Source organism: Schizosaccharomyces pombe (genome assembly GCF_000002945.2).
Source record: "Schizosaccharomyces pombe strain 972h- genome assembly, chromosome: I".
NCBI classification, from domain to species: Eukaryota; Fungi; Ascomycota; class Schizosaccharomycetes; order Schizosaccharomycetales; family Schizosaccharomycetaceae; genus Schizosaccharomyces; species Schizosaccharomyces pombe.
Window position 1 is genome coordinate 4,467,752 of NC_003424.3, and position 24,198 is coordinate 4,491,949.

At 35.0% G+C, this 24,198-nt stretch overlaps 15 protein-coding genes and 10 long non-coding RNA genes across 25 annotated transcripts; 16 read left to right on the forward strand and 9 right to left on the reverse strand.

The window, feature by feature from the left end:
* Positions 1 to 135: 135 nt before the first annotated feature.
* Positions 136 to 1,338, reverse strand: wos2 (p23 chaperone protein wos2). The gene is made up of 2 exons (NM_001020015.3): positions 1,217 to 1,338; positions 136 to 1,017 (listed from the first exon to the last, which is right to left on the reverse strand). The coding sequence occupies exons 1-2, from the start codon at positions 1,242 to 1,244 to the stop codon at positions 485 to 487; spliced, it is 561 nt and encodes a 186-aa protein (NP_594586.1). The 5' UTR covers positions 1,245 to 1,338; the 3' UTR covers positions 136 to 484.
* SPOM_SPNCRNA.4015 lies at positions 481 to 870 on the forward strand. Its single transcript, NR_193376.1, has one exon. It is a non-coding gene; the product is annotated as a non-coding RNA (long non-coding RNA).
* Positions 1,339 to 1,425: 87 nt separating the features above from the next.
* Positions 1,426 to 2,876, forward strand: vps24 (ESCRT III complex subunit Vps24). Its single transcript, NM_001020016.3, has one exon. It carries the CDS (start codon positions 1,910 to 1,912, stop codon positions 2,603 to 2,605), a length of 696 nt encoding a protein of 231 aa, NP_594587.1. The 5' UTR covers positions 1,426 to 1,909; the 3' UTR covers positions 2,606 to 2,876.
* On the forward strand, positions 2,795 to 3,664 carry SPOM_SPAC9E9.15 (protein CIA30). The gene has a single exon (NM_001020017.3). The coding sequence runs from the start codon at positions 2,930 to 2,932 to the stop codon at positions 3,587 to 3,589; it is 660 nt and encodes a 219-aa protein (NP_594588.1). The 5' UTR covers positions 2,795 to 2,929; the 3' UTR covers positions 3,590 to 3,664.
* Positions 3,665 to 3,904: 240 nt separating this feature from the next.
* Positions 3,905 to 4,290, forward strand: SPOM_SPNCRNA.311. The gene has a single exon (NR_150721.1). It is a non-coding gene; the product is annotated as a non-coding RNA (long non-coding RNA).
* Positions 4,291 to 4,466: 176 nt separating this feature from the next.
* SPOM_SPNCRNA.991 lies at positions 4,467 to 5,476 on the reverse strand. The gene has a single exon (NR_151386.1). It is a non-coding gene; the product is annotated as a non-coding RNA (long non-coding RNA).
* mfs1 (MFS family transmembrane transporter Mfs1) lies at positions 4,779 to 6,993 on the forward strand. The gene is made up of 2 exons (NM_001356168.2): positions 4,779 to 5,520; positions 5,574 to 6,993. Exons 1-2 carry the CDS (start codon positions 4,860 to 4,862, stop codon positions 6,506 to 6,508), a joined length of 1,596 nt encoding a protein of 531 aa, NP_001342868.1. The 5' UTR covers positions 4,779 to 4,859; the 3' UTR covers positions 6,509 to 6,993.
* A 479-nt stretch (positions 6,994 to 7,472) lies between these two features.
* dhm2 lies at positions 7,473 to 8,907 on the forward strand. The gene has a single exon (NM_001020019.3). The coding sequence runs from the start codon at positions 7,539 to 7,541 to the stop codon at positions 7,821 to 7,823; it is 285 nt and encodes a 94-aa protein (NP_594591.1). The 5' UTR covers positions 7,473 to 7,538; the 3' UTR covers positions 7,824 to 8,907.
* pex19 lies at positions 8,034 to 9,130 on the reverse strand. Its single transcript, NM_001020020.3, has 2 exons — positions 8,866 to 9,130; positions 8,034 to 8,723 (listed from the first exon to the last, which is right to left on the reverse strand). Exons 1-2 carry the CDS (start codon positions 8,957 to 8,959, stop codon positions 8,119 to 8,121), a joined length of 699 nt encoding a protein of 232 aa, NP_594592.1. The 5' UTR covers positions 8,960 to 9,130; the 3' UTR covers positions 8,034 to 8,118.
* Positions 9,131 to 9,244: 114 nt separating this feature from the next.
* On the forward strand, positions 9,245 to 9,615 carry SPOM_SPNCRNA.4016. Its single transcript, NR_193377.1, has one exon. It is a non-coding gene; the product is annotated as a non-coding RNA (long non-coding RNA).
* A 111-nt stretch (positions 9,616 to 9,726) lies between these two features.
* On the forward strand, positions 9,727 to 11,249 carry cut8 (nuclear proteasome tethering factor Cut8). The gene has a single exon (NM_001020021.3). It carries the CDS (start codon positions 10,099 to 10,101, stop codon positions 10,885 to 10,887), a length of 789 nt encoding a protein of 262 aa, NP_594593.1. The 5' UTR covers positions 9,727 to 10,098; the 3' UTR covers positions 10,888 to 11,249.
* scs22 (VAMP/synaptobrevin-associated protein family protein) lies at positions 10,184 to 12,200 on the reverse strand. The gene is made up of 3 exons (NM_001020022.3): positions 11,971 to 12,200; positions 11,626 to 11,741; positions 10,184 to 11,544 (listed from the first exon to the last, which is right to left on the reverse strand). Exons 1-3 carry the CDS (start codon positions 12,158 to 12,160, stop codon positions 10,891 to 10,893), a joined length of 960 nt encoding a protein of 319 aa, NP_594594.1. The 5' UTR covers positions 12,161 to 12,200; the 3' UTR covers positions 10,184 to 10,890.
* Positions 11,799 to 12,337, forward strand: SPOM_SPNCRNA.4017. The gene has a single exon (NR_193378.1). It is a non-coding gene; the product is annotated as a non-coding RNA (long non-coding RNA).
* A 793-nt stretch (positions 12,338 to 13,130) lies between these two features.
* Positions 13,131 to 14,235, forward strand: SPOM_SPAC17C9.11C (zf-C2H2 type zinc finger protein/UBA domain protein). The gene is made up of 3 exons (NM_001020023.3): positions 13,131 to 13,261; positions 13,407 to 13,983; positions 14,142 to 14,235. Exons 1-3 carry the CDS (start codon positions 13,154 to 13,156, stop codon positions 14,177 to 14,179), a joined length of 723 nt encoding a protein of 240 aa, NP_594595.1. The 5' UTR covers positions 13,131 to 13,153; the 3' UTR covers positions 14,180 to 14,235.
* On the reverse strand, positions 14,041 to 15,448 carry stm1 (G-protein-coupled receptor Stm1). The gene has a single exon (NM_001020024.3). The coding sequence runs from the start codon at positions 15,022 to 15,024 to the stop codon at positions 14,209 to 14,211; it is 816 nt and encodes a 271-aa protein (NP_594596.1). The 5' UTR covers positions 15,025 to 15,448; the 3' UTR covers positions 14,041 to 14,208.
* A 791-nt stretch (positions 15,449 to 16,239) lies between these two features.
* Positions 16,240 to 16,906, forward strand: tim13 (TIM22 inner membrane protein import complex subunit Tim13). The gene is made up of 3 exons (NM_001020025.3): positions 16,240 to 16,443; positions 16,502 to 16,570; positions 16,614 to 16,906. The coding sequence occupies exons 1-3, from the start codon at positions 16,327 to 16,329 to the stop codon at positions 16,713 to 16,715; spliced, it is 288 nt and encodes a 95-aa protein (NP_594597.1). The 5' UTR covers positions 16,240 to 16,326; the 3' UTR covers positions 16,716 to 16,906.
* Positions 16,907 to 16,943: 37 nt separating this feature from the next.
* Positions 16,944 to 18,281, reverse strand: pnu1 (endodeoxyribonuclease Pnu1). Its single transcript, NM_001020026.4, has 3 exons — positions 17,962 to 18,281; positions 17,599 to 17,845; positions 16,944 to 17,523 (listed from the first exon to the last, which is right to left on the reverse strand). The coding sequence occupies exons 1-3, from the start codon at positions 18,241 to 18,243 to the stop codon at positions 17,084 to 17,086; spliced, it is 969 nt and encodes a 322-aa protein (NP_594598.2). The 5' UTR covers positions 18,244 to 18,281; the 3' UTR covers positions 16,944 to 17,083.
* SPOM_SPNCRNA.4018 lies at positions 16,952 to 18,383 on the forward strand. Its single transcript, NR_193379.1, has one exon. It is a non-coding gene; the product is annotated as a non-coding RNA (long non-coding RNA).
* Positions 18,384 to 18,392: 9 nt separating this feature from the next.
* Positions 18,393 to 20,401, reverse strand: alg8 (dolichyl glucosyltransferase Alg8). The gene has a single exon (NM_001020027.3). It carries the CDS (start codon positions 20,314 to 20,316, stop codon positions 18,811 to 18,813), a length of 1,506 nt encoding a protein of 501 aa, NP_594599.1. The 5' UTR covers positions 20,317 to 20,401; the 3' UTR covers positions 18,393 to 18,810.
* On the forward strand, positions 18,585 to 18,952 carry SPOM_SPNCRNA.4019. The gene has a single exon (NR_193380.1). It is a non-coding gene; the product is annotated as a non-coding RNA (long non-coding RNA).
* On the forward strand, positions 19,086 to 19,621 carry SPOM_SPNCRNA.4020. Its single transcript, NR_193381.1, has one exon. It is a non-coding gene; the product is annotated as a non-coding RNA (long non-coding RNA).
* A 15-nt stretch (positions 20,402 to 20,416) lies between the features above and the next one.
* SPOM_SPNCRNA.4021 lies at positions 20,417 to 20,685 on the forward strand. Its single transcript, NR_193382.1, has one exon. It is a non-coding gene; the product is annotated as a non-coding RNA (long non-coding RNA).
* Positions 20,513 to 20,733, reverse strand: SPOM_SPNCRNA.4022. Its single transcript, NR_193383.1, has one exon. It is a non-coding gene; the product is annotated as a non-coding RNA (long non-coding RNA).
* Positions 20,734 to 20,772: 39 nt separating this feature from the next.
* Positions 20,773 to 22,644, reverse strand: sam50 (sorting and assembly machinery complex subunit Sam50). Its single transcript, NM_001020028.3, has 2 exons — positions 22,437 to 22,644; positions 20,773 to 22,355 (listed from the first exon to the last, which is right to left on the reverse strand). Exons 1-2 carry the CDS (start codon positions 22,539 to 22,541, stop codon positions 21,033 to 21,035), a joined length of 1,428 nt encoding a protein of 475 aa, NP_594600.1. The 5' UTR covers positions 22,542 to 22,644; the 3' UTR covers positions 20,773 to 21,032.
* Positions 22,645 to 22,654: 10 nt separating this feature from the next.
* Positions 22,655 to 24,191, forward strand: pmc3 (mediator complex subunit Med27). The gene is made up of 5 exons (NM_001020029.3): positions 22,655 to 22,859; positions 22,897 to 22,960; positions 23,086 to 23,163; positions 23,210 to 23,631; positions 23,681 to 24,191. The coding sequence occupies exons 1-5, from the start codon at positions 22,785 to 22,787 to the stop codon at positions 23,861 to 23,863; spliced, it is 822 nt and encodes a 273-aa protein (NP_594601.1). The 5' UTR covers positions 22,655 to 22,784; the 3' UTR covers positions 23,864 to 24,191.
* The last annotated feature ends 7 nt before the right edge of the window (positions 24,192 to 24,198 follow it).

Consider the following 24,198-nt stretch of genomic DNA (forward strand, 5'->3'; position numbering starts at 1 on the left):
TTTACATTTGGTAAATTACCTCAATTAAATGACTCTGTTTAAAATTTATATTGATATTAAATTAATATCTATCTGAGTAACTTAAAATGATGTTCGACGGTTCTGAAGTACATGACTACGAAAATAAAGTTTTTTATATGCAGATGTGAGCTAGTAAATTTCATATGACTAACTAAACATTCTATATAAAATCATAATATGAAACCATTCAGGAATAGAATTTGACATATAATCATTAAAGTATGCAATTCGTACGGGTCTTAATACATGAGCAACATATCTGTATTGGGAACAAACATTTCCTAATCAATATATTCAGCCATATAGGTAGAAGATGGTACTTTAGTTTACTGTTTTTAATAAAAAACTGTCAACGCAGCTCAAATTTGCTCCGCTCCACCTCACAAAAAGGTTGATTGCAATTTTGTATGAAACGTAAAAGATAAAATGGATGCATTTTAAGACTGATTACATGATAACATTATTACTCTTTCTTTTCGTTACTGCCAACTTCCTCTTCCTCTTCGAGTTCAGGTTCGCTGTCACTAGCATCTTCACCAGCTCCAGCTCCTCCAAGGTTACCAAATTGACTGAAGTCCATACCGCCCATACCTCCAAGTGCGCTCAAATCTGGCATGCCACCTGCGCCAAATGGACTAACTTCAGGTTGTGCTTCTTGCTCATCCTCGTCAACCCAACGATCAAAATCCGTTCTGAGCCAGTGTAATCGAAGTTTCTCTTTAGTAAGACGAGGCCAAAACTCTTCTTGTAATTCCTTCTTGTATAAGACGAAAAAGATGTAGCGGCCGGTAACAGAGTACTTGCTTTTCTCGACATCAATGTCCTTAAAAAAGTCAATTTGAACTGCGTAATGAGCGTTGGCTCCAGATTTGCTATCGATAACTAGTTTTTCAGGTGTCAAATTAATTTTTGGGTCAACAGCATCCGGAATTAAAACGGTGAGGTAAATTACGTTCTTTTCAGCATCATCCTTATTGGATCTTTGTGCCCATAAAACTAAACGAATGTTAGTAACAAGCACTAATAAAACACGCAAATAAATGTACATTGGAAAACAGAATATACAAAACCGCTAATCAAATATTTTATGTGAAGAAACCGAAGAAAATACTATCTTCAAACGAGAATTATTCGGCTTATTCTCGTCTCAGATTCTTCGCAGTATAAGGTGTTACGGATTTTTGTTGTAACATACCTTCAGGAATTTGTGTATTTAAACTCATTCTTTAATGATAAAAAGTATAGGTAAATAATAGGTTCAATATGGTAATTTTATGTTGAAACTTTTCAACTGTGAACTGCTAAAGTGGTTTGTCTAGTGCAGGTTCTTGAAGTCACCTACATTATATAGTGAACTATAAGTCACTGGGTACGGTATTTTCTAGAACATACGCTCAAGTATTCAAGACTGTGCCAGAAGCGTCTAGGGAATAAAATTGTTAAATTGCAGTTTTAATAGTTATCCTTGTTGATCGATTTTAGAAAATTGAGTCTGTTTAACGTCAATTGTCAAGAAGCTGATCAATTAATTGATTTCTTGTAAAACGGGATTTTAAAATCCTAGAAGCCGCTTTTTTAATCAATTCATAAATTGAAAAGACCAACTTGATGTACTCTATTTGAGGACTATTCGGTTTACGCTGATTTGAGGATTCTTCGTTTGAACAATTGAAGAAGTAAGACTTTTTTTAAAGGTTTCATATCATTTCGGTTTCAGTATCATTTTTTTAGAGAGATTTGTGTCAGTTTTGTTTTTCATAACTTTCTTTCCTTGTATTATTGCATAATCATCCATCGTTTTTGTTTTTTTTTTAATTGGTAAACGGGGAATTTACGTGTTTATCCATTTTTTCCTATCACCCAGCATTTCTCATATTTTATTATCAAAATGCAAACTGTAAGATCTTATTTCTTTGGTCCGACGCCTCAAGAACAAAACAGAAAATGGCAATCCATCATTCGAAAAGAACAACGACAACTAGATCGGCAGGTATACCATCTTAAAGCAGGCAGGAAAAAGGCAGAGGTTCAGCTGAAACAATTGGCAAAGCAATCTGATATTACAAATATGCGTATATTGGCTAAAGAAATTGCCCGTGCAAACCGACATGGTAAAAGACTCGCCGAATCAAAAGCTTTATTAGGAAGCCTAAGTCTACAACTGAATGACCAGATGGCTATGTTAAAGATACAAGGTACTATGCAATCCAGCACAAAGATAATGCAAGATGTATCATCTTTAATTCGTCTTCCCCAACTCTCGGAAACTATGAGAAATCTGTCTATGGAACTTACAAAGGCAGGTGTCTTAGAGGAAATGCGTGATGAAATGTTTCTACCAGTAGAAGACGATGAAGAATTGATGGATTTGGCTGATGAGGATGAGGAAGTCCAAGAAATTCTTACAAAATATAATGTCATTCCTGCACCTTCAGAAAAAGCAGCGGATGCTGCTACACATCGTGAACAATCACTCAAACAAGCACTTCCATCTTTATCCAATGGGATTGCTAAAGACTCTACTGAAATTGATGAAGAACAATTGTTGGACATTCGTGATAAGCTAGATGCTTTGAAATCCTAAACGGTTTAAATATTTTTTCTTTCTCTGCTTCTAATTTTACATGTTTATTCTTTGTATTATATCATTTAAACTGATTTCCTTGCATATTTAACAAAACTCCCTGCATTACGGTTGTAGTAATTTTATGGCACAAAATTCTTTTTCTCGTTAAATTTTCATCAGTAGCATATGAAGTAATTATGCATCATGGACCGCCTTCCTATATCATTCAATTTTTGGCAGATATATTCAATAAGTAGGCTTCATATCTTTCCTTTGCCTTTGTTATTGAATACAAAATACTCATATATCCACCGCTGTTGAACATTACTCCATTAAAAAGAAATGCTTGTTCTTTTTGGTCAGCCAGAAAATTGGCATGAGCAGGATTTTCGTGCTGTAGATGATAGGGTTCGTGGAGGCTCTTCGATAAGTCATCTCACTGAGGAGAAGGATAGTGATGGGAAATCTCGCGCCAAGTTTTGGGGCACTCTTGATACTAAGACCTTGGGAGGCGCTGGATTCTGTAGTCAGGCTACTAATATCAAGGATAGGACGTGGAACCTGAAAGAGTTTAAAGGAATTGAGCTCGATATTGCTAAGAGCGATTCTTATAAATATACTTTTATCATTAAGGATTGTCATCAAGATTGGGAAACTTCTGATGAGAAGTCAAGTTTATCATATGAATACGACTTTACACCTATATATTCTAAGGAAGACCAAGTTGTTTCAATTCCGTTTTCCGAATTTAAACCGACTTATCGTGGTCGACCTGTAGAAGGAGCCCCGGAGCTTGACGTTAGCAAGATCACTCAGTTTTCAATTATGATTCGAAGCTTTTTTAATTCCCAAAGTGGCGACTATGAACTAGTTTTAAACAGTATTCGTGCTATTCCAAAGAATGTTCCTTTTACTACCCATAAGATGAGTAACGAGAAGCAAAGACTTTTTGACGATTATGAAAAAGAAATTGCTGGAGGTTCTTGGTGCATTTGCCAATAATTCCAAAGTTTTAGCAATACTTACTTAATTTATTTTCATGACATTTGATGAATTTAACTTGCGTTTTGTGCGGTATTCATTTGTATAGTAAAGACATGAAATTATAGTAAAGGCGACTTTGTATTACTTTAGTGTTGGGGATATTAAAGTCTCCTGCTACTCTTTTTTTATTTTGAAGTAATTTTAAAGAGATGAATAAGGTTAGCAATAGTTTAATTGACATCAATTTAGTACATTGACATTTACAAAAATCTGAGTTTTTAGCTTAGCCGTTACTTCTATCCATTAATGGTGATGTCCGACTAATGTCATTAGAGCAATTAGCATTTGCAATCATAAACTAGACGATCATAATCAATCAAAGTAATTGACAAACAACAACACTATGAATTGATATACGTACAACTATGGAGTTGTCACATCTCTGCAAAACTACAACCAAAGTAAATTCAATTTAGTTTGCTTATTTTAACTTCTGATTGTCAGTAACTTACCATATATACTCAACGCATTCTTTCCCATTGCCGCGGAATTTGTACAAATTTGACTAGTGAGGTTCGCTAAACTTCTTGATGATAGTAGTATCGACAGATTGTCATCACCGTATGTCTTGAAATAATTAGTTGGGTGTTTGCATTCCCCAATGAAATAAAAAATCTTCAATATTTAACTTTATTTTTATTATTTAAAGTACAAATTACATTCATCAATGAATGGAGCTGTTGAAAGCTTATTGTACATAAAAGTAATTAACAAGCGAGAGTATTCTATCTATTTATCTACTTACAAACAGATCAATCTAATGGAGTCGTTAAGAGTACCTTTATCCTTTTCTAAATGTATTCATAGGCTTAAACCACTAACTTAAAAGTAATTTTATTGTGTTGACAAAAGTTAAGCCACTGCTAGAATAGTGTAAATATTTTAAGCGAATTACGGTTAAACGATGCGACGGACAAAGATAACATTTTTCCCGACAAAGCGCTTCTATGTTTATCGACTAATACTGAATAAACCTATCCTCGGTTTCAACGAATTTTGCTTCCGAGTGTATAGATCAGCGCAAGTGGAAATTCTTAGAAGTGGCTAAACATGCTATTTAGGCCAATGTCCAACAAGGAAATTTTCATGACATGAAGTAAGAACTGGTCTATTTAAAGAGGTTCTGTCTGGCAAGCAAAAGTTCTACGAGGAATGTAATGACAATCAATTTTGTCAAGTTTTTATTACGATCCACTGAGAACAAGAACTTGCATTGAGAACCGATTGGATGTGGTTTTTAAGAGAAACAATTTTTGGTGAATTAGTGGAATACTTTTCTGGCGGTACTCGCCAAGTTGATGTGGAGAAATTAGGAGTATGCACAGATAATAGTAATGTTGAGTTAAGTAGTTGCCCCGATTCTTCATTTGACGACGAGAAAACTAACCAGGTTAACTCTGAAGGATTGATTATTGTGACATGGGATGGCGAAGATGATCCTGAAAACCCAAAAAATTGGCCTTTATGGGCAAAGCTCGTAGTAACATTTGATGTTTGTTTTTTAACGTTTGCCGTGTATATGGGGTCGGCAATCTTTACTCCTGGTATTCAGGAAATTCGAGAGACGATGCATGTAGGAACCGTGCCCGTAATCTTGGGGCTGACTCTTTTCGTTGAGGGGTATGCGGTTGGCCCTCTCATTTTCTCTCCACTCTCTGAGGTACCTCAAATAGGCCGTCAAAAAATTTATGTGCTCTCCCTTATTGTTTTTATCTGTCTGCAAATCCCCACTGCGCTAGGATCTAGCTTGGGTGTTTTGCTTCCAATGAGATTTTTGGCGGGAGTTTTTGGCTCACCTGCCCTCTCCACTGGAGGAGCCTCTCTGGCCGATATTTGGCAGCCATGGCTTTATCCTTATTTCATGTGTTTCTGGTCCCTTGGCGCAGTTGGTAAGCTGGATCATTTAATTTGATAGTGAATTTGTGACTAACTAGTTTTCTAGGTGGTCCTGTTTTAGGTCCCTTGCTTGGTGCAGCCATGGTAGTTGCTAAATCATGGAGATGGCAGTTTTGGCTTTTGATGATGATTTCTGCACTTGTCTTGGTAATTATAACTTTTTTTATGCCAGAAACCTCTGAATGGCATTTATTGTATAAAAGAGCTAAAAGACTGCGCGAATTGACTGGAAATCCAAATTATAAAACGGAGGCCGAAATAGCCTCCTCGCAATTGAGTAAAGGCCAATTTGCAAAGCAAATATTGGTTCGTCCTATAATTCTGTGTGTCTCAGAACCAATCGTTCTGTCATTAACCATCTATATTGGATTAGTATATTCAATTTTATACCTATGGTTCGAAGCCTTTCCCATCCTTTTTACTACAGTCTACCATTTTACGACTATTGAAAACGGGTTGGTTTACATGGGTATATTGGTAGGTTCAGTTCTAACCGTAGCATTTTACTTTATTTACCTTAGAAAAGTGATGATTCCTAAGTTTGTGGAAAATAAGGGTAAGTTTCCTGCTGAAGAAATTTTAATCATCTCATTTCCAGCTGCCTTTTTTATTCCAATTTCACTCTTTTGGTTTGGTTGGACAGGAAGAGAATCGGTGCACTGGATTGTACCAATTGTTGGTACACTTTTCTACGCATCAGGTTCCTTTTTGTTGTTCCAAAGTATGTTTCAATATTTGGCAGCTGCATATCCGAAGTATGTTGCATCAGTATTTGCTGGAAATGCTCTTTTTCGATCTTCCATGGCTGCAGCATCTCCTCTATATGCTAGAGCCATGTTTAATAATACAGGTCCTTCATATGCCCCAGTGGGGTGGGGAAGCACGATTCTTGGTGTTATTTCTTGCATAATGATCCCCATTCCATTCTTGATTTATAAATGGGGTTTGAAACTAAGAAGTCGATCAAAATATGCCACTTAAAGAAAATTCATGCTAAAAAAATACCTCTTTACTGGTCCCTCACCTATACCTTCCTTTATTTAATTCTGGTCTTTTGTGATCATTACATATTATTCGATTACTCCGTGGTAACCTTAACGAAGGATACGAATTTAATTTTTATACATTAGATATTTATGAGTTTCTTTGCTGTTTATTCCTTGTCATTTTTTAAAGTGCTATTAGTTGGATATGGTTATTTCTACTCTAGTCTTTAATAATTTCTAATGTTATTAGTCTGGAAATATTAGTGTTTAATAAAATGGAGCTTGGCGATACGTTTACAATTGCTCTAAGCTCGTTACTCTTAGCCAAAAAAGGAAGCCGGAATTTATTTACAAAACACCAACTGAATAAATTTGTTTACGTTTTTAAATGTGTTTACCTAATAACTTGACTTTGTTAAGTGGATGTTAGTTCCAAGCGTTTGATTGTTAATCATTGCAGTTTTAATATAAAAAAAAAATGAAATGTGAAGAAGAGTAAAGTTATAAATATATTTTTCCTCATCCCTCCTGTTTTCAAACGTATTGAAAAAGATCATGCTAATTGACTATTTTTTGCGTGCGAATCCATTTTGAAATTTAATCTTTCATATTCTTATTTAAATAACAATAAATAAGACATTAAGATAACGAGCAGACACAGCTAACTACCTCTAACTTAAAGTTTTTTTACTTTAGGGCTTCCCTATATTTTCATCTGTTCTCTACGAATTAACCGCTTTATTTAGTTTACCTTGAAGTTAATTTGTGTACTATCCAAAACATCGTTAAAGCGTAAGCAACGCGACAAGTAGTTTATAACACTATTGTAAAGCATTTACCGCGTTATAGCTTTTTCCCTTAAATTCATACCGAACACAGTACGCCGCGTAAGATTGAATAAGGTTACATTGAGCTTTTCCATCGCATTCAAAATGCTGCATTCTTAGTTATCCAAGGCTACAAACGCTTATTATGGAAAGGGCAGTCGAACTTTCTGTTAGAAGTTAGATGGTTTTTAATTCATCATGAGTGATTCCTTTCATTATCAATATGATCGTGCTTCGCCTGAACGACTAAAGCCTACGATTTATTCGTGGACGCGTCTTAGACAATCTACACGTGCCCAAAATGAAAATGAACAAGCTAAAAGGCGACAGGGGATTTTGGAACATAAAAGGGGAGGTTCCATGGAAATGAATAAATTTATAGACGAAAGCGCTTATATGGAATGGGAAAAACAACTTGAAAATGCCTCTGAAGATTATGCAATTGAACCATCGGATCTGGAAGAAGAAGTTGATCAATTGTAACGATTTCTGAAAAAGGAAAACATAACACTATGATTTTATTCGTTTGCTGCTGCTGTCAAAGCCTTGCGTTGGTTCGCCTTGACCTAATGTCAGCTAAAAACTTCTAAACAACTTTATATAAACCAACTTAACATATTTTAGCAGTTACAATCAAAAGAATTAATTACCTAAGTTCGTGGGTTACTAAATTGAAAATGAAAATAAGGAAATTTTTACAAAGAATCAATTATATATAATCCAAAACCCTAAGTTCAATAATATAACAGCGATGATACATATCCTTTAGTCAAGCCACTTACTGGGTTGGACATCCTGCAGTTTCCATAGAATTATCAATCAATGGAGCTGGAAGCGGCTTTTCCTGTATTTCTTCTACCAGTTTCGAAATGATATCTGCATCTTTACGAGCATCATATTCGGGACTCTCAAAAATTTGAATACATTTCTGAATTTTCTGGTACTGTTCTTCAAAACCTTGCTTCTCTGTCTCCTTCGCATTCTTTAAAAACTTAGGATAGTTTGCTTCAAGATCTTTAAGGGGTTCATACAAAATCTCTTTACTGGTAACTTGTGACATTAGGGAGTTTAAGGCAGCCTCTAAAGCACCATAGTTAACGGCTCCATTATCCGAATCTTTTTCCGTTGCAAACTGATCCTCTAATATAACATTGAGTAACTGATCATTCTGAAAGCTAGACGAAAGTTGACTCCCATCCAAGCCAGACGGTCCCCCTAAGTCTTCAAATTTGCTCATCATTTCTTGAATAAGTGAATTCAAATTATCGTCATTCTTTATCCTCTCATTCTCTTTTGATGTATTACCGGTTTGTTTATGCTCATCTATGTTTTTCTTCTCTTCGTTCTTAAATGCACTGGGTACATCTAAATCATCTAGGATATCTTTGTTTTGTTAGTTGTTTCCTTTTAATGTAAAGTCCTTTCTACCCTCTCATTATTTTTTATATTTATGCAATGCAAAATTCACTTGAACGAAATATCGTAATACACAAATCGTAGTCAGGACATTACCGATGTTCCATACCATCCAAATCATCAAGGTCGTCAAAATTCGGCTTTGTGTTGCTTTTTGTATTTTCTTTACGGTTTTCGTCTCCCTCAATAGTTGGATTTGACATTCCGTTTATATATCAGATGTCAGCATACGTTTGTCGTTTTTCAAAAGCCTCTTGCAAGTTCAATTATCATGTAATTCACAAAATAAATAAAAAAGTAGTAAGTTCAAAAAAAATGAAAATTTGGAACTGCCAAAAAAAAATAATAAAGTGCTTCTCTATTATTTTTCATGTAGGTAAAACCGTAGTGATCGTTGTTTATCAAAGTATATCAGCGTGAAAACGTTCAAGTGCATTAAGATGCGTTATTTGGTTTCAAATTTGACGCAATTTTAAATCTTCAAACAACAAATTTAATGGAATTTTTTTTATTTACTGGATGTATGAATCGTTTTAATTATTCATTGTTTGTGTATCTGGTATGAATCGAGTACGAAATTAACGATCATAAAATCGTCGACACAAGAACGTAAAGTCTACCCCCTGCTTTTATTACTTGCCTATGATCAGTTGAAATGAAGCTTTGTTTTCATTTTTAGCATCACCAATAAGTTAGAATTGACTACTGTTTACCAACAACAATTAGTTAAATAGTTATTGACTATAACATTGATCCATACGCACAATTACTTCGAAAAAAATTATTATTTTGCTCTTCCAACTTAACGATTTTCTGTACTGCGTTAACATATTATTGTAGGCTTGACACTCAGCTGCGGTGACATTATATTAAATAAAATGTAATTTTTTCAGTAAACAAATTAAGGAATTAAGTAATAGTTTGGTAACGTCTCATGAGAAGAAAACTCTTGAGCCACTAAATTGTTCTTACCATTTTCCATTATCTTTTTTAAGAAATCGAGGTTCTAATTGAGCTGGTATTGCGGGCAATAGAGCTTCTTGTAATATAGAAATTATAATCGACGGTTTTATTTCATTTGGGCTGAGAAAAAAATTAAATTGCTAGCTTTCATAAGTCGATACACTGAGCAATAGCCATCCTTCCGGCTTTTAAAAAAGGAAGCTCATTAACAAAGTATCCTCTATCTTTGTTTTATTGTTACTACTTTTGAAATTTTTTCCTCTTTCTTTTGGAATATCCATTTCTTTGTAATTTTCATTTTCTTTGTTATAATTAATCAGACGATTTCACGTTTGAAGTTGGTATCTTTATTTGTTGTTACTGTTCATTTCCTTAATTCATGGAGACCTTATCTTATTCTCAGATTAAGAAACGCAAAGCTGATTTTGACGAAGACATTTCTAAGCGTGCTCGTCAACTACCTGTGGGTGAGCAACTGCCATTGTCGAGACTGCTACAATATTCAGACAAACAACAGCTTTTTACAATTTTATTACAATGTGTAGAAAAGCATCCTGATCTCGCACGTGATATACGGGGCATATTACCGGCGCCGTCCATGGATACTTGTGTTGAAACGTTGCGTAAACTTTTAATTAACTTGAATGACTCATTTCCCTATGGTGGTGACAAGAGGGGTGATTACGCATTTAATAGAATTCGTGAAAAGTACATGGCTGTCTTACATGCGCTTAATGATATGGTTCCTTGTTATTTACCTCCATACTCTACTTGTTTTGAGAAAAATATTACTTTTCTTGATGCCGCTACAAACGTTGTCCACGAACTGCCAGAATTCCATAATCCCAACCATAATGTTTATAAAAGTCAAGCGTACTATGAATTAACGGGCGCGTGGCTTGTTGTTTTAAGACAACTTGAGGATCGGCCTGTAGTCCCTTTACTACCTTTGGAAGAGTTGGAAGAGCACAATAAAACATCACAAAACAGAATGGAAGAGGCATTAAATTACCTTAAGCAATTACAAAAAAATGAGCCACTTGTACATGAAAGAAGTCATACTTTTCAACAAACAAATCCACAAAACAATTTTCATCGTCATACTAATAGTATGAACATTGGGAATGACAATGGAATGGGTTGGCACAGTATGCATCAATATATTTAAAAACTAGAACAGAAGGCCTATAAGGAAACATATAATGGCTAATAGGAAAGCGGTTTGCACAGTAACTGTGTTATGAATTTGAGGAACAACCTTGGCACCACTAGTCGGACGCCCAAAAGACGATGAAACGCGTGCAAGTCCTATTTGATTTCCACTGTTTCCAGCGAACATAGATGGACTCGTAGCTGTTGATTGTCTTGTGTTATTAATTACATTAGCGGTAGATCTTAATGCATTATTTTCATTGTTAGGAGAAGTGGTAGTAGGCACTGACTGAGGCTTTGGGTAAGGTTCATTTTCAGCGACTGTTGCAGTAGGAGCTTTTACGGCAGTAGATGGGGCTTCATGGGGCTTCTGGTGAGAAACTGCAGATGTTTTAGGAAGCTGGGTATGCTGTGTAGTAGCTGTAGATGGAGCAGCTACGGGATTTGCATGGGTCGAAGGAAGTGCCGTTCCGTCTATTCCTTTAGAGTAAGATTGATTAACATTACCATTTACTGTGGTATAATTGTCAGTGGCAGAAGTAGGAATAGATGTAGTCGTTGTTTGAGCTGGTTGATGGTGAGCATTAGCATGAGCATTTGCAGTACTGGGGCCTTCACTATAAACACATCGAATTTTTCGTTCCGATATATTAGCCTTGCTGACTTGAGTCCACTATTAAAGTATTGGTTAGAACATCAATTATGTATGGCATGTATTAAAAAAGTAAATGTAAGTATATCTTTTATCACATACAATATCTGCTATATCCATTCCCTGTAATTCTGGCTTCAATTCAGTGCTCTGGACCAAAAATTTATCGCGGCATTTTGTGCCAGGAGCCGGTTCGTGATCTAGAGGCTGTAGGATAACTATTAAAAAAAAAGAAGTTAGTAAATGAAAATTTACAGCAATAACTAATGAGCACAAATTATCTTCCAGTGCACGCACAAAAACAATAAAAACTGTTAGTTTGCAAAAGAAAATCACGTTGATGACAACGTTTTTGTTCCACCCGACAACATCAATGATGGGAACCGCTTAAACGAATAAAATCAAAAAATGCAAATGAGGTTCAAAATTAAATATAAATTATCTTACCTTCAACACTTACAGCCGAATTGGCTTCAATTCGACCACCGTTGGGTCTCACACAGTACTGTTTAGGAGCAGTAGTTTTCACTTTGAATCCGATCGGATAAGGTGCAGTATTGCGAAGTTCTAAATCACATTTTACTAGTCGTGTAAGTGGTCGAGGAAACACAATTGTACTATCACATTCAAGAGCCATGATTTACGGGAAAGGCGAGTTTGTTGCGAGAGGTGGTACTACTTTACTCTGCGAAGTACCATTTCGCAGTGTAGCCAAAAATCGTGGCTTTACGTCACACATACTTGTGTGTGATTTTCCGAGGCTGAGCAAAGATTATGGTAATATATGGATACTGAAATAAAAGGAGATAATTATTCAAGTAACTGTTTTCATCGATATTATACAAAGCCTTATAACGATATTATTAAAATAAATGTGATATTTTGAAAGTAAAAAGTAATATATGCTAAAAAATATTTTGCAGTAGGTGAATAATGTACGAATGCAGTATGGTTATAAAATCCCAATAAGTATATGGATTTATTGTTTGTGAAATTAATAAATGATATAAATACCCAAAAAGGATGATTCAAGTTATCCTTTTTAATTTCTAAATGTCATGTTAATGCGTTTGAATTGTCTTAATTACAACTTAAGAATGCAAGGATGAAGTAAACATTATGATTTCAAAAAAAAATTGCGCATTCGTTTACACTTTCTATTCAAAGGAAATACGTTTTTTGGTTTAGACAATCATTAAATAGATATTGTATACTTTCGTTAATGGTCATTATGCTAGGGAAAAATCAACATTTTTATTTCAAGGAATATCAGCGATGCTTTAGAAAGCATACCATGTATAAAGGAAACGAATTACTCGAGTGGATGCCAACTACAGGATCACGAAAGTCAGTAATCATTTTCAATCATCGGTCTGCGGATGTCGTGCAATATATACAATCATTTATTCTTCTAATTCATAGCGTAATCGGTGGTAACTACAATTATTTTGTTTCATTTGACCTGTCATTTCTATTTCAATGACCAACAAATTTATAATGCTCTCAACTGCGATGTTTGGTAATACGATATTGTAGATATTAGCACGTTAGATGTTGAGTCGATGGAACGTAGGGCTATTTTTGAGCGTCATTGTAATTTGCCTTTTGCAACTACAAACTCTACACAAAAATGGTTTTGAAATGTTTGGAATGCGATAAATTGCTTTCCTCCATCGAAATGGCTGAATTTCATAGTACCAAAACCAGTCATGATCAATTTGAGGAAACTGAAGAAGAGGTATGTATAGATTTTACTCCTTTTACTTTTTGCTGAATGGTTGAAGCGTTCGAATTGTTAACCATCCTTATTATTATAATTCACGAAAACAATAATTTGTTTCACTCGATCCTTTCTTTTTATTAACAACGATTATAAAACATAGATTAAGAAGCGTTCTCCCGAAGAGTTAAAACAAGCTATTGAAGCTTTAAGAGAGAAAGCAAAGGAGAAAAAGGAAAAAGAAAGGATTTTGGCTCTGGAAGAGAAGAAGACAAATTATAAAATCCTTCAAAAATCCAATGATGAAACTGCACAGGCTATGAGAAAGATGCAGGATCAAGCCCGCTTACGTGACTTGCAAAAGATCCGTCAACAAAAGGCTGAAGATGCTGAGCAGCGTAAGAAAATCCTCGCAGAAATTGAACGCGATAAAAAACGACGAGCTGCAGAACGGGAAAATAAGAATTCTTCTGTAAAAGAAACGGCTGCTCCCATCAAGCAGCCTAAAAATGCCAATTCGTCTTCTACTTGTACTCGCACCCCTCCTACATCAGGCAGATTTTCTATCCGACACGATGGTCAAGTTTGTAATATAACTATTGCAGCTGAGGAGACGCTACGCCAATTGGCACAACAGGTCGCTGAGAAAATGAACGTGTCACCGCCAACTAAGTTTACCACTACCTTTCCCCGTGCCTCATACGGCACTGATGTATTTGATAAACCGGTTAACCAACTTGGTAAGTATCAAACTAGTGTTTACTGTCATCATGTGTGACATTAGAATACATGTTTTTGAAAGAATATTGTGTTGCTACTAGCATCTAAACGACATATCTTTGTTTCCTCTGAAAACTTTGAACTATAGACATGGAATATATTATTAACGCTTGCATAGATTTGTTTCCCTCAGCCGTTCTTATTCCGCAATGGTAAAGTTATGACCTTTTGATAATTATGCTGTGTTAATAATGATTACGATACTTGATAAACTGGTAGAAGATATATATATCAAGGAAGATGGTGCTGAACGCGCCAAGTATCCAAGGCAGGTTAGCATATGTGTAGTTTAAGTAATCGGAGGCGGGAAATACGAGAATGCTGAAAGCGTATGAAGTGTTTCCTACAGAGGCCAACACAAAAAAGATAATGGATAATCCTTCGGTAGACTTTGCTTTGTGATTCTTGATGATTTGAGGAATACGAGCACAGAAGTATAACACAGAACTGATACAACCGGCAGTAAACGGCCATGCATTCAAGTCATCATCACTCTTGTCAGAAGAGGCACTAGAAATAATTAAGTTTCCAACGATTGTCGAGACAATAACCACACATCCCATTACACCAAATTGTTGACGGGTAGAAAGGCGATCCCACCAAATTTGTTGTTTACCAATGGGTGCATGAAGACCTTCTTCTAATGAACGACTTTGGAGTAAGGGTTCGTGTTCACGACTGGCAATACGACGGGCAGCTTTCCAACGATAGTAGTAAATTTGCATAAGTAGGGTACTGTCAGAGACAATGTAATAAAATGAGAGAACCAATACAGTAGAAGAGACATTTCCGTAAATGGAACCAAGTACATTGAAGAAATCGCCAATAAGCCAGATGATTAAAAATAAATCAGAGATACTTTCACCAGACTGGTTTTTATAATTTTCAAGTAATTGAGGGATCAGTAAAACGACCCAACATCCCAGGGATAATGCTCCTAAAAATGAAGACAACTCCGTGAGTATGTTAGCCATATCAAAAGAAGGAGCTATCACAGACATGGGACAAAAATGCTTGCGAACAGATAATTTTAAAATGAATTTGAGAAGAGCTTGTCTAAGCTTTTTATGGTCAAAGTTTTTTATATGAGTGTGGAGGACAATAAATAAAAAGAACGGGAAACAAAGGGCTACAAAAGCGAAGCAACCTGAAAGGGAAATCAAACTATTAATTTAATAGGAATGATAAGCAATTATTAAAATTTGTCAACTTCCTCGAACGTGTAATGCTTCAGCACTATAATATTCGCTGATTTATTTTAGCGATCCAAGAGATGATACTTAATGAAAATTCGTTACAAGTATTTTTTTTTGTTTTAAAAAATAAACACTAAAAGGAATATCTATAATAATAATAATAACAATGGTAAACAATATTTCTCCCACTGTAAAGAAACAGAAGAGATTTGGTGGTGAGTTTGGCTCTGGATAAGATCAACCTCCCAGCCGTCCTGTTATTTATTTACCTCGGGCAAGGCTATATAGAGATTTCAAGATAAGAAAAATTTGCCGCCCATGCAGTTTCGCAGAATTAAGAAAGTGTCCGTGGATTTACAGATACAATTGATAGTCAATCCAAAGGTATCATTCTAAAGAAATATAAAGGAATAGTAAGCGAAATAGATTTTCCTTCGAATAATCCTATTTCACTTAACAATATAATTCTCAATGTAAATAACAGTCGCATTAATTTTATCAATGTCAAGCTAACTCGTTTTTGTTATAAAATTTAATACACCATAATATCGCTAGCAGTATTAAACATTGAAATGTTTACGTGACTTGTTTGATTCTCAGATTATTTGCAGTAAAAGATGTGCTAATTCCATGATTTAATTTCGAGACTATAAAACTCTATAAAAATTTCTTACAAATTGGGATTTTTATTTTTTTTTCTAAACAAGGGTAATGAAAAGTCATGAACGATTCATTTCGTATATTAAAATATTAAAAATAATAATAATAAAAAAACGCTGAAAAAACTTTTATTTCTAAACTCACCAAAAGGACCCGAATAGTATATCTATCCATTAGTTTAGAAATATTTTATTAAATCTTTTTTTTTTATACCAAGTAGAAAACAAAACAAAGATTGCTGTCTGGTTGTATCGCATATGTCAGCATATTAGAAAATCCATTTTCTATTAACGAAGTCTAATTGGTGATGATGGCCGGTTTCTGAATTAGTCTCCCTAAGTACACCGTTTGGTACTTTCCACGAACGTACCATTTCCTCATTAATTTTCCTTGTAAAGGAGTAAAAATTATCCACATTCATAAGTTTTAACGTTATACTTAAACAAAATGGGCATTTTCGGTGGAAATAGTGGAAATGCACCTTCTTCTGAAGACAAAAAATCCATTTTCATGAAACAAATTCGTCAGGAACTTGCTGTTGCTCAAGCTGGCGAATTGATAAGTGTATGCTCCATTCATTTTTTATGTTTTATTGAATGTTTTAACTAATCGGTTTATCTAGAAAATCAATGAGAACTGTTTTGATAAATGTATCCCGGAGCCTGGTTCCACATTCGATCCCAATGAAAAGGTATGAGAACTATTAAAATACTTTTATTCTAACTAGACAAAAGTCTTGCGTTTCCAAATGTATGGAACGCTATATGGATGCTTGGAACATTGTTTCTCGAACCTATATCTCTCGTATGCAACGAGAGCAGAAAAATCTCAACTGAATAATAATGATTTTTTTTTCTATCATTTTGTTTTACTCTCCTATGATATGTGTCTTGTTGTATAGTTGTGAAGTGACGGCAAAGCTTAATATGCAACGTAGAAATTTTTCTTTTCAACGTAGCTCACGCGCTTTCTCTCTAATAATTATAAACTTTCAGCAATTAAAATTCGTTTCATGTTCTTTTCCTAATCATGCTAAACACTTACAAGTGTTGTTATACTACTGGGTAAAATACTTATAATTGTTTCTTTGACATGTAGCATTTAAGTATTATTGTGTAAATAACAGTTTAAATATTTTCATAATAAAGAACGATCACCGGAAAAACTAGAAAAACTAGAGATTCATTAAATTTCCTTATTCTTATCATTTACCTTGATTCTTTTGTTTTTGTTTAACTGATTCAACAAACTCCTTAACATTTAACTGACACACCACTTCACTGCAAAGTTGTTTTCGGTTACCCTTGGGTACGTTTGATAAGATCTCTAATCCGCTTGCTCGTTCCACAACCTCAACGGGAACTGCAAAGTTCTTTAACGGAAAGTTGTCAGCAATAGGTTTGTTGGGAAGAACGAATGCAGCTACTGATGGACTTGAGGTAGGCTCTCCTGATTTTTCTGCAATGATTACTTTAAAAAAATGAGTAGGAACTGCGACGTTGGGAGGATTGCCAATTACTCGATACTGAACTTCCCATTGTCCACGTTCATTTTTTTTAGGTAAATACAGCGGTCCCGTCATTATGGTAACTGAGCCGTATTTACTTGTAAGGCGTCGACACCAATCTTCAAAGTATGCCCAATCTAATTGTTATAGTTAGTAACTAGTCAAATTTATTAATGTATTAAAAGAAAAAGTCTCGTTAAGTTTTTGCTTACAGTTTCTATTGAAACCATCTCCCACTTGTGGACACATATTAGAAAGATAGAAAGTTTCGTTCATTGCTTCCTGACTAAATTTACAATCTGCTGCAGGTACTTGATGACCACGATCATAACCGCTTCCTCTGTAATCTCCTAACTTTGCTTGAAACATTTCAGGAATATTATCATCTGGAACGAACTCAGAGTACCTGCGATTGCCTTTGCGTTGGTTCAACGATTCTTGTGTAATGGTTTCCGCTGTCTAGTTTATTATTAATATAATGCACTCCGAGAGACCAGAAATTTAAACATTTAATCTATTGCCGTGATCTATAATTCCTAGGTAAAGAAAGCTTAGGAAACGGTGTTTTTGCTTACATAGAATGGATTTCGTGTTCTCCGATCGAACACAGACATATAGCCATGGTTTACCCTTTGGTCTGCCACTGGTCCTGGTATGCCGTATTGAAAAAATTTGGTGGCATTAAAATCATATATAGATTCTAAGGCTCGACCAGCAGAGTCAAATTTGGTATACCTGGGTGTCAAGTCTGGTACATCGGATCCTTGATATCCTTTATAATAAAAATGCGTGAAAGTTACACCCGAGATCGCTCCAATTGCTATTAATCCAAAAGATTTGATAAGATTACTAGACATATCGTCGATTGGGAATTAAAAGAAGTGGGAGTGTAGGTAAAGAGAAGATTGGAATATTCACTGCGTGTGAGTTTTTAAATAATTGGGAGTTATCGTTATGGCCAAGAAGAATATTAAAAATATATTGTTAAACATTAATTTTACGAGGTTTCTGAAGTAAGAAAAATTTAACTCTTTACGATTAATAATACAACATTAAATATAAAAGTCAATTAAGTGATTCATTTGTGGATGTTTAGAATGTATAATTCCAAATTCACGCTTATTATCAAGAAAAAGTGTTAGTAAATCTATTAATTTTAAAAATATATAATTCCAATTTTAGGAAACAACAGTATGTTAAAAAAAAAACGACTTTTTGACAGGGACTATTAATTTAAGAAAAACATCTACAGAGATCTAAGATTTCATCTACTGACAAAACATTTTGTTTATGGAACCAACACAACATGAAAATGACCTTGTATTTCCATTTCATCTGTGCTAAATCAAGCTTAAAAACAGAATCGCTTTTCTTATTCGAGTTGGAACCTTTGTTTTTTTATGGCACATCATAATATCATTATCTCATTTCAAATCGGTGAAATAAAGCCAGAGAAGACTAACGAAAGACCAGAAAATACCCCATGCAGCATAAGTACTTAAAAGCATTAAAGGTAAGAACTCAAATTTGTCACCCATAACCAACTTGTGAATAAAACAGTTATAAATGAAAAGAGGTACAAATCCTGAAATGTAAGCAATGTTTACTCTATTGAGTAAGAAAACTCTTTTAACTGGAACAGGCGCACATTTGTCAAAAGTTAATAACATAGCAATCCAAGCACCTGTAAACAAATATTTTATAGGGGCTTCATTAAGAGTAAATAATAAGGGAAGTAATGATAGGTAACCAGAAACCGCTAATGGACGAAATGCTTCCAAGTACCGACGGTCAATTAAAGACAATATGCTAAATGGCAGAATTACCATCAGAATAGCTTTCTCATGTACGTGCCAACCAAACAAAAAACTTATCCAACCACATAGAGTGACAGCTCCCACGAAAACCCGCCATGTGGGTTTAATAAAAAGTTTGATTAAAACAGTGATTTGAAGACCGAGACATATGTAAAATGTTAGTGCTGGGGGGATGTTTGGTAAAACAGCAAAAGAGCTTTCCCCAACCAAACCACGTGTAGGAGCATTTATTGACGTTCCCTGATTTAGTGCATAGCCAAAACGCGGCAGAACAGCAAAAGCAACACGATCAACAAAAGAGTACAAGGCCCAAAAATTAGGTGCCCAATAAGCATGACAAAGACCACGGGAAAAAGGAAACAATCTTGAGAGAAGTTGGGGTATTTGTTTCATGTAAATCCACGGTCCAAAGGCTAGTAAGAAAATACTAATTACTGTGCTACCAAGCTTTAATATGTTTAAAAACTGAGGGCGAAAGTTGGGAGTAAAGCAGTAAACACGTAATAAATATACAAAGTAAGCAGGTGCGACATAGAGGAATATATGTTTGAAACATATTAAAGCACTGAAGATCGCAGCTGATAATAACATATTTTTTTCTGGCTTTGCCAGCACGATAGACCAAAGTAATAAACCAAATAGAAAACCGTTATACTGAAAATGAATGTGATCAATAATGAGTAAACCTGGTGACAGAAATATATCAATTGCTGTTAGTAGAGCATTTCTTTGATCCTTCACATTTGATGATAGAACATATTCTCGCAACGCGAAAAGCAAAACCAATTCTAAAACGATAACAGATCCTCTTTGAAATACAACAGTGGATGGCGAAACGTAGTTCAAGTTATAAGGATCAAGCATCGCTTTGTCAAACCCGAAGAAGTATGCAATCCATGAAAGTACACATTCCATGTAAGCAAAAAATGGGGGGTAATCTAGCGTCCATTCTGAAATCGAAGATTTGTACCACTCCGATATCGGTAAGGAATGGGTGATGGCTAGCCAGTTTCGGTGGACTTCAAAATCAGTTGATCTGTATGATGGGAACAGAAATACCTTTACAAATGTGCTAGCGATCGCTGCATTGTAAAGCATAGAAAGTTTTCCCATTTCTATTGATTATTCATTCAAGTCAAACCAATGAGCTAAATGAAGTAAATGTTGAATGTCCTCCCAGTGACTGATTCGCAAAGTTGAGAGATGGAAGTAGTTGAAACGCACACTTTGAACTGACCCTACCCTCGTTAAACTTATATACCTCGTAACATTATTGTTGGGAAATTAAAGATTAATAAAGCATGTTATACGCGTGCTTGCAAACAATCGAAAGTTGGTAAGCATATTTTCCAATACCAAATTACTGCTGCATACAACTTAGGTTTGCATTTACTGGAAAGACTCCGAACCAAATATCTGAAACCCAAACATAAACTAATGCGCTTTTTCTAGCTAGCAAGACCTTCAAAGAAGGATTAAAGGCTCTTCTATCTCATTTTAAAGTCGTAGTTTATTTTTCGACTAATTGCAATTATTAATCTTCTTTTAATAATAAAAATACAAAAGATACTCTGATGTTATGTAACTATCTTCGTTTAAATTTATTCATATATGGTTATTGAAATTCTGTGAAATTCATAAATCTTGACCAAAAGCAAAATATTTGTATGACAATTATAAATATGCATGAAAATTTAATTCAAACGCAGTAAAAGCAATTGTCAACCGTAACATTCTTATCATTAGCATAAATGAGAGAAAAAGACAGACAAGTCAGAGATGGGAATAGTAGAGACCTTATTAAAGTAAAAAGTTAAAAAGGAAAATCATTACATGAAATCGATACCCGCGCCGAATTGCAGGCCTTTACGACCGATATCCTTTTCGGTAGTAGCGATTGGTAAGGTAAAGTTCAGCTCGAAACGCGCAGCGGGAGTTGCATAGACTAAACCTAAGCCTGTAGAGATACAAGGCTTAGAAAGTATTGATTTGTATGTGCCACATGGATTTGGAGAAGTCAAATTCGATAGCCCTCCAGCATTCGCAAACAACTGTAAGCGAAATGGTTTAGAAGCATCAACTTTTGGCAAAGGGAATAGCAAGCTCATGGAGAAAGCCATATATGCGGTCCCGCCTAAAGAATCCCTGCCATCTTTTGGACCTATACGGTCTTCTGAAAAACCACGAAGGCTAGTTGAACCGCCTAACATGAAACGATCACACAGACTGACTTGCTTCTTATTTAGACTATGCAATGCTCCAATCCGGGCGGACAAAGAAAGAGAAACAGACCTAGAAGAATTTAAAGCCACAGCTTTTTGACCCCAGAATTCTGATTTTAGAAAGCTCGCATCTCCTGGAAGAAATCCGAACCCAGCGAGCTCTAAAGTCTGCCTCACATAATCTCCCTTCGTGGGTATCATAAGATGATCGCGTGTATCGCGTGTATACGTATAGGAAAGAGATTGTTTTAATGAATCACCGGCCTCAAGTCGTACGCTTGGAGAAGCATATTCAGTGAGATGAGTAACTTGCCTCCACAATAAGTTTTGTGAAAGTAAATGCTCGCCAGACCACAGATCTTGATGCTGCAATGAAAGCGTAATTCCTTTAGTAAGTAAGTCATGGCTCGAAATAGATTTATTGTCTCTCAAGTTACTGTGGCCATTGAATCGTAAACGGGTTTTAGGATCTGCGTTTACTGGGGTCTCAAAGTTCACGGACATGGTAGACCGATTACGAGTTCCATATGAAACGTTACCAGAAAGAAGTTCAGCTCCTCCAAAAACATTTCTTGCAAGAACATTAGCATGTACATTGCCTTCAACGTTACCAACATCAGTGCCGGTTTCTACATATAAACGTGGTTTCTCTTTTACTTGAATGGTAACATCAAGATCATCATCTCCAGAAACAGAAGAGCTAGCACGATCTATTTTAATATTGGCAGTTTCATAAACGTTGAATGCCATCAAATTCCCAGTAGTTTCTTGAATAGCATTTAATGTTTCAAGCAAAGATCGACTTTTGGCCGGTTTCGACGTATCCAAACATGTTTTCAATACTTTGCGAATGAAACTTGGCCTAGTATGATGTGCACCAGTAACTCGAATGGAAGAAATACCCACTGGCAAAGTGCTATTTTCTGCCAACTGATTGATGATGGTTAGTATAAATTATGGTGAATTAAAAAAAAAATAGAGACGAAAATTAGATAATAAAACTTAACTTACAATTTCAGAAAGGCTCTTAAATGTTTCCTCAGCTGAAAGTTTGCTTTCTTCGTTCACGGCGGGAATGTCAGATGGAAAAGAAGTTGACTCAAATTGTTCGGTCATATTTTCAAATTTCCTATATTTTGAATATAATAACAATCTTCTTTCTCAATAGCACTGGGGTTGAATTATTTTTTAAAGGTTTTTAGATGAATGTAAGTTCGTTAATGACAGCCGACATCTTACCATCTACTATTTGGATGTGCCGATTTTTGAATTCTCTCCATTTACCATCAATATTTATTTAATATACGCATTGTTAATTTTTTTTTCATAATTATTTTAAGTTTGTTAAGGCTACCAGAAATGTCATTAGAAGAGCAGCGTACAAGAGATGAATTAAAGCACAAGCTATTGGATTTAAATCAGCTTCACGAACAGGTTTGTCTAATTTCAGAAGACATTTTATTAATTTTAGCTTGCTGAATTAAGAACTATTTGTCCATCCCTTTTAAAATTATTACATCCTGAAACCGGCACAAGTAAGTAATTGTTTAAATAACTAAATTCTTTAAGAAAAACGAGTTAAAGTTTACACTAAGGGAAAATGATATGATGATTATCTTTCATATTAAATTTAAATTTTGCTCGAGTACTAATTAATTAGGTCGGAAATTTGAGAAAAGTGCTCAAGAAGCGATTGAAAAAGTAAATTCCTTTTATACACATCTTAAATCCAGTCAAAGTATGCATGCAAATTATTTTTAGCTTAAATTTTTGCTAATTAACAGACGTTTTTGATTATGCTGAAAAGTCTTTACAAGCCGATTCCTCTAATTTGCTCCCTACTTATTTATACAATTCAGAAGATTTGTCTAATGATACCGAAAATAATGAAACAAAATCCATTAATGGGAAGTCTGCATTAGACTTAAAGGAGCCGCATCACAGTGAATTGCATGATAATGACAATTTCCAAAATTCGGATATAAACATAGAGTCTTTTAAAGGTGATATTGAGGCTTCAGGGTCTATTCTTACAACGCATGAAAACAAGTCTTTCACTTTGAAACTAGCAAACGAGCTAGAGTTTATTTTCTTTCATGATACTAGGGGGAAATTTAGTGTTTATTGTTCATCTAGCAAAGACGATGCTATTACTTTTTCAATTAACCGTAACAACAACTTCCTTGGAAATTTATGGTCTCTTATGGTATGTGTTTTTGAGGTTGTTAGACAAAACCTCTGCTAACCGTGTGTAGCCTAAAATACTTGATTATCAGCATCTTTATTCTAAGCCGTGTGACTTTTGTAAAAGTCTCATTTCTCCTGTGTACCTGGAGCTTCCTTCTGTTCGAAGAAACGCAAACTCAACAGTGAAGCCTACTTCTAAAGATATATTAGCGTTACATGCAGAATGCGTGCCGGCTCAGTCAGATTTGTGAAACACTAATTTTGATATTCAAATGAAATAAGACGTTCATAATTGCCATTTTTGCTTCGTTTTGAGCTTGAGTTACAATTATCACTTTCAAAGAAGTGCATTTCAATCACATGCAGATGTTGGAATAAACTCAATGTCTTCTGACTCCTTGATATTTATAATTTCCAAATCTTGTTGGACTACTCAAGCCTGTTCTACAAACTTCAAATACCTTAATATATCATGGTTTTGTATACTAAAAATTCAAAAGTACTACTCTTTTAGTGATATAGATACTGTAAATTGGGCTATGCGTAACTCAATGAATGAAATTAAAATTTTCCAAAGCATTTCTCA

Excerpts from the sequence above, each read along its gene's own strand:
- wos2 (NM_001020015.3), bottom strand. The coding sequence starts at position 1,244 with ATGAGTTTAAATACACAAATTCCTGAAG. Across the intron at positions 1,018-1,216 it reads AAATACACAAATTCCTGAAG|TTTTATGGGCACAAAGATCC; the intron begins GTATGTTACAAC and ends ACATTCGTTTAG.
- vps24 (NM_001020016.3), top strand. The coding sequence starts at position 1,910 with ATGCAAACTGTAAGATCTTATTTCTTTGGTCCGACGCCTCAAGAACAA.
- SPOM_SPAC9E9.15 (NM_001020017.3), top strand. The coding sequence starts at position 2,930 with ATGCTTGTTCTTTTTGGTCAGCCAGAAAATTGGCATGAGCAGGATTTT.
- mfs1 (NM_001356168.2), top strand. The coding sequence starts at position 4,860 with ATGTGGTTTTTAAGAGAAACAATTTTTGGTGAATTAGTGGAATACTTT. Across the intron at positions 5,521-5,573 it reads CTGGTCCCTTGGCGCAGTTG|GTGGTCCTGTTTTAGGTCCC; the intron begins GTAAGCTGGATC and ends CTAGTTTTCTAG.
- dhm2 (NM_001020019.3), top strand. The coding sequence starts at position 7,539 with ATGAGTGATTCCTTTCATTATCAATATGATCGTGCTTCGCCTGAACGA.
- pex19 (NM_001020020.3), bottom strand. The coding sequence starts at position 8,959 with ATGTCAAATCCAACTATTGAGGGAGACGAAAACCGTAAAGAAAATACA. Across the intron at positions 8,724-8,865 it reads CGACCTTGATGATTTGGATG|ATATCCTAGATGATTTAGAT; the intron begins GTATGGAACATC and ends AACAAAACAAAG.
- cut8 (NM_001020021.3), top strand. The coding sequence starts at position 10,099 with ATGGAGACCTTATCTTATTCTCAGATTAAGAAACGCAAAGCTGATTTT.
- scs22 (NM_001020022.3), bottom strand. The coding sequence starts at position 12,160 with ATGGCTCTTGAATGTGATAGTACAATTGTGTTTCCTCGACCACTTACA. Across the intron at positions 11,742-11,970 it reads TTCGGCTGTAAGTGTTGAAG|TTATCCTACAGCCTCTAGAT; the intron begins GTAAGATAATTT and ends TTTTTTTAATAG. Across the intron at positions 11,545-11,625 it reads GAATGGATATAGCAGATATT|TGGACTCAAGTCAGCAAGGC; the intron begins GTATGTGATAAA and ends ATACTTTAATAG.
- SPOM_SPAC17C9.11C (NM_001020023.3), top strand. The coding sequence starts at position 13,154 with ATGGTTTTGAAATGTTTGGAATGCGATAAATTGCTTTCCTCCATCGAA. Across the intron at positions 13,262-13,406 it reads TTGAGGAAACTGAAGAAGAG|ATTAAGAAGCGTTCTCCCGA; the intron begins GTATGTATAGAT and ends TATAAAACATAG. Across the intron at positions 13,984-14,141 it reads TAAACCGGTTAACCAACTTG|ATTTGTTTCCCTCAGCCGTT; the intron begins GTAAGTATCAAA and ends ACGCTTGCATAG.
- stm1 (NM_001020024.3), bottom strand. The coding sequence starts at position 15,024 with ATGTCTGTGATAGCTCCTTCTTTTGATATGGCTAACATACTCACGGAG.
- tim13 (NM_001020025.3), top strand. The coding sequence starts at position 16,327 with ATGGGCATTTTCGGTGGAAATAGTGGAAATGCACCTTCTTCTGAAGAC. Across the intron at positions 16,444-16,501 it reads AAGCTGGCGAATTGATAAGT|AAAATCAATGAGAACTGTTT; the intron begins GTATGCTCCATT and ends CGGTTTATCTAG. Across the intron at positions 16,571-16,613 it reads CATTCGATCCCAATGAAAAG|TCTTGCGTTTCCAAATGTAT; the intron begins GTATGAGAACTA and ends ACTAGACAAAAG.
- pnu1 (NM_001020026.4), bottom strand. The coding sequence starts at position 18,243 with ATGTCTAGTAATCTTATCAAATCTTTTGGATTAATAGCAATTGGAGCG. Across the intron at positions 17,846-17,961 it reads GAACACGAAATCCATTCTAT|ACAGCGGAAACCATTACACA; the intron begins GTAAGCAAAAAC and ends ATAATAAACTAG. Across the intron at positions 17,524-17,598 it reads AGATGGTTTCAATAGAAACT|ATTGGGCATACTTTGAAGAT; the intron begins GTAAGCAAAAAC and ends TATAACAATTAG.
- alg8 (NM_001020027.3), bottom strand. The coding sequence starts at position 20,316 with ATGGGAAAACTTTCTATGCTTTACAATGCAGCGATCGCTAGCACATTT.
- sam50 (NM_001020028.3), bottom strand. The coding sequence starts at position 22,541 with ATGACCGAACAATTTGAGTCAACTTCTTTTCCATCTGACATTCCCGCC. Across the intron at positions 22,356-22,436 it reads TTAAGAGCCTTTCTGAAATT|TTGGCAGAAAATAGCACTTT; the intron begins GTAAGTTAAGTT and ends ATCATCAATCAG.
- pmc3 (NM_001020029.3), top strand. The coding sequence starts at position 22,785 with ATGTCATTAGAAGAGCAGCGTACAAGAGATGAATTAAAGCACAAGCTA. Across the intron at positions 23,164-23,209 it reads ACATCTTAAATCCAGTCAAA|ACGTTTTTGATTATGCTGAA; the intron begins GTATGCATGCAA and ends GCTAATTAACAG. Across the intron at positions 23,632-23,680 it reads GAAATTTATGGTCTCTTATG|CCTAAAATACTTGATTATCA; the intron begins GTATGTGTTTTT and ends AACCGTGTGTAG.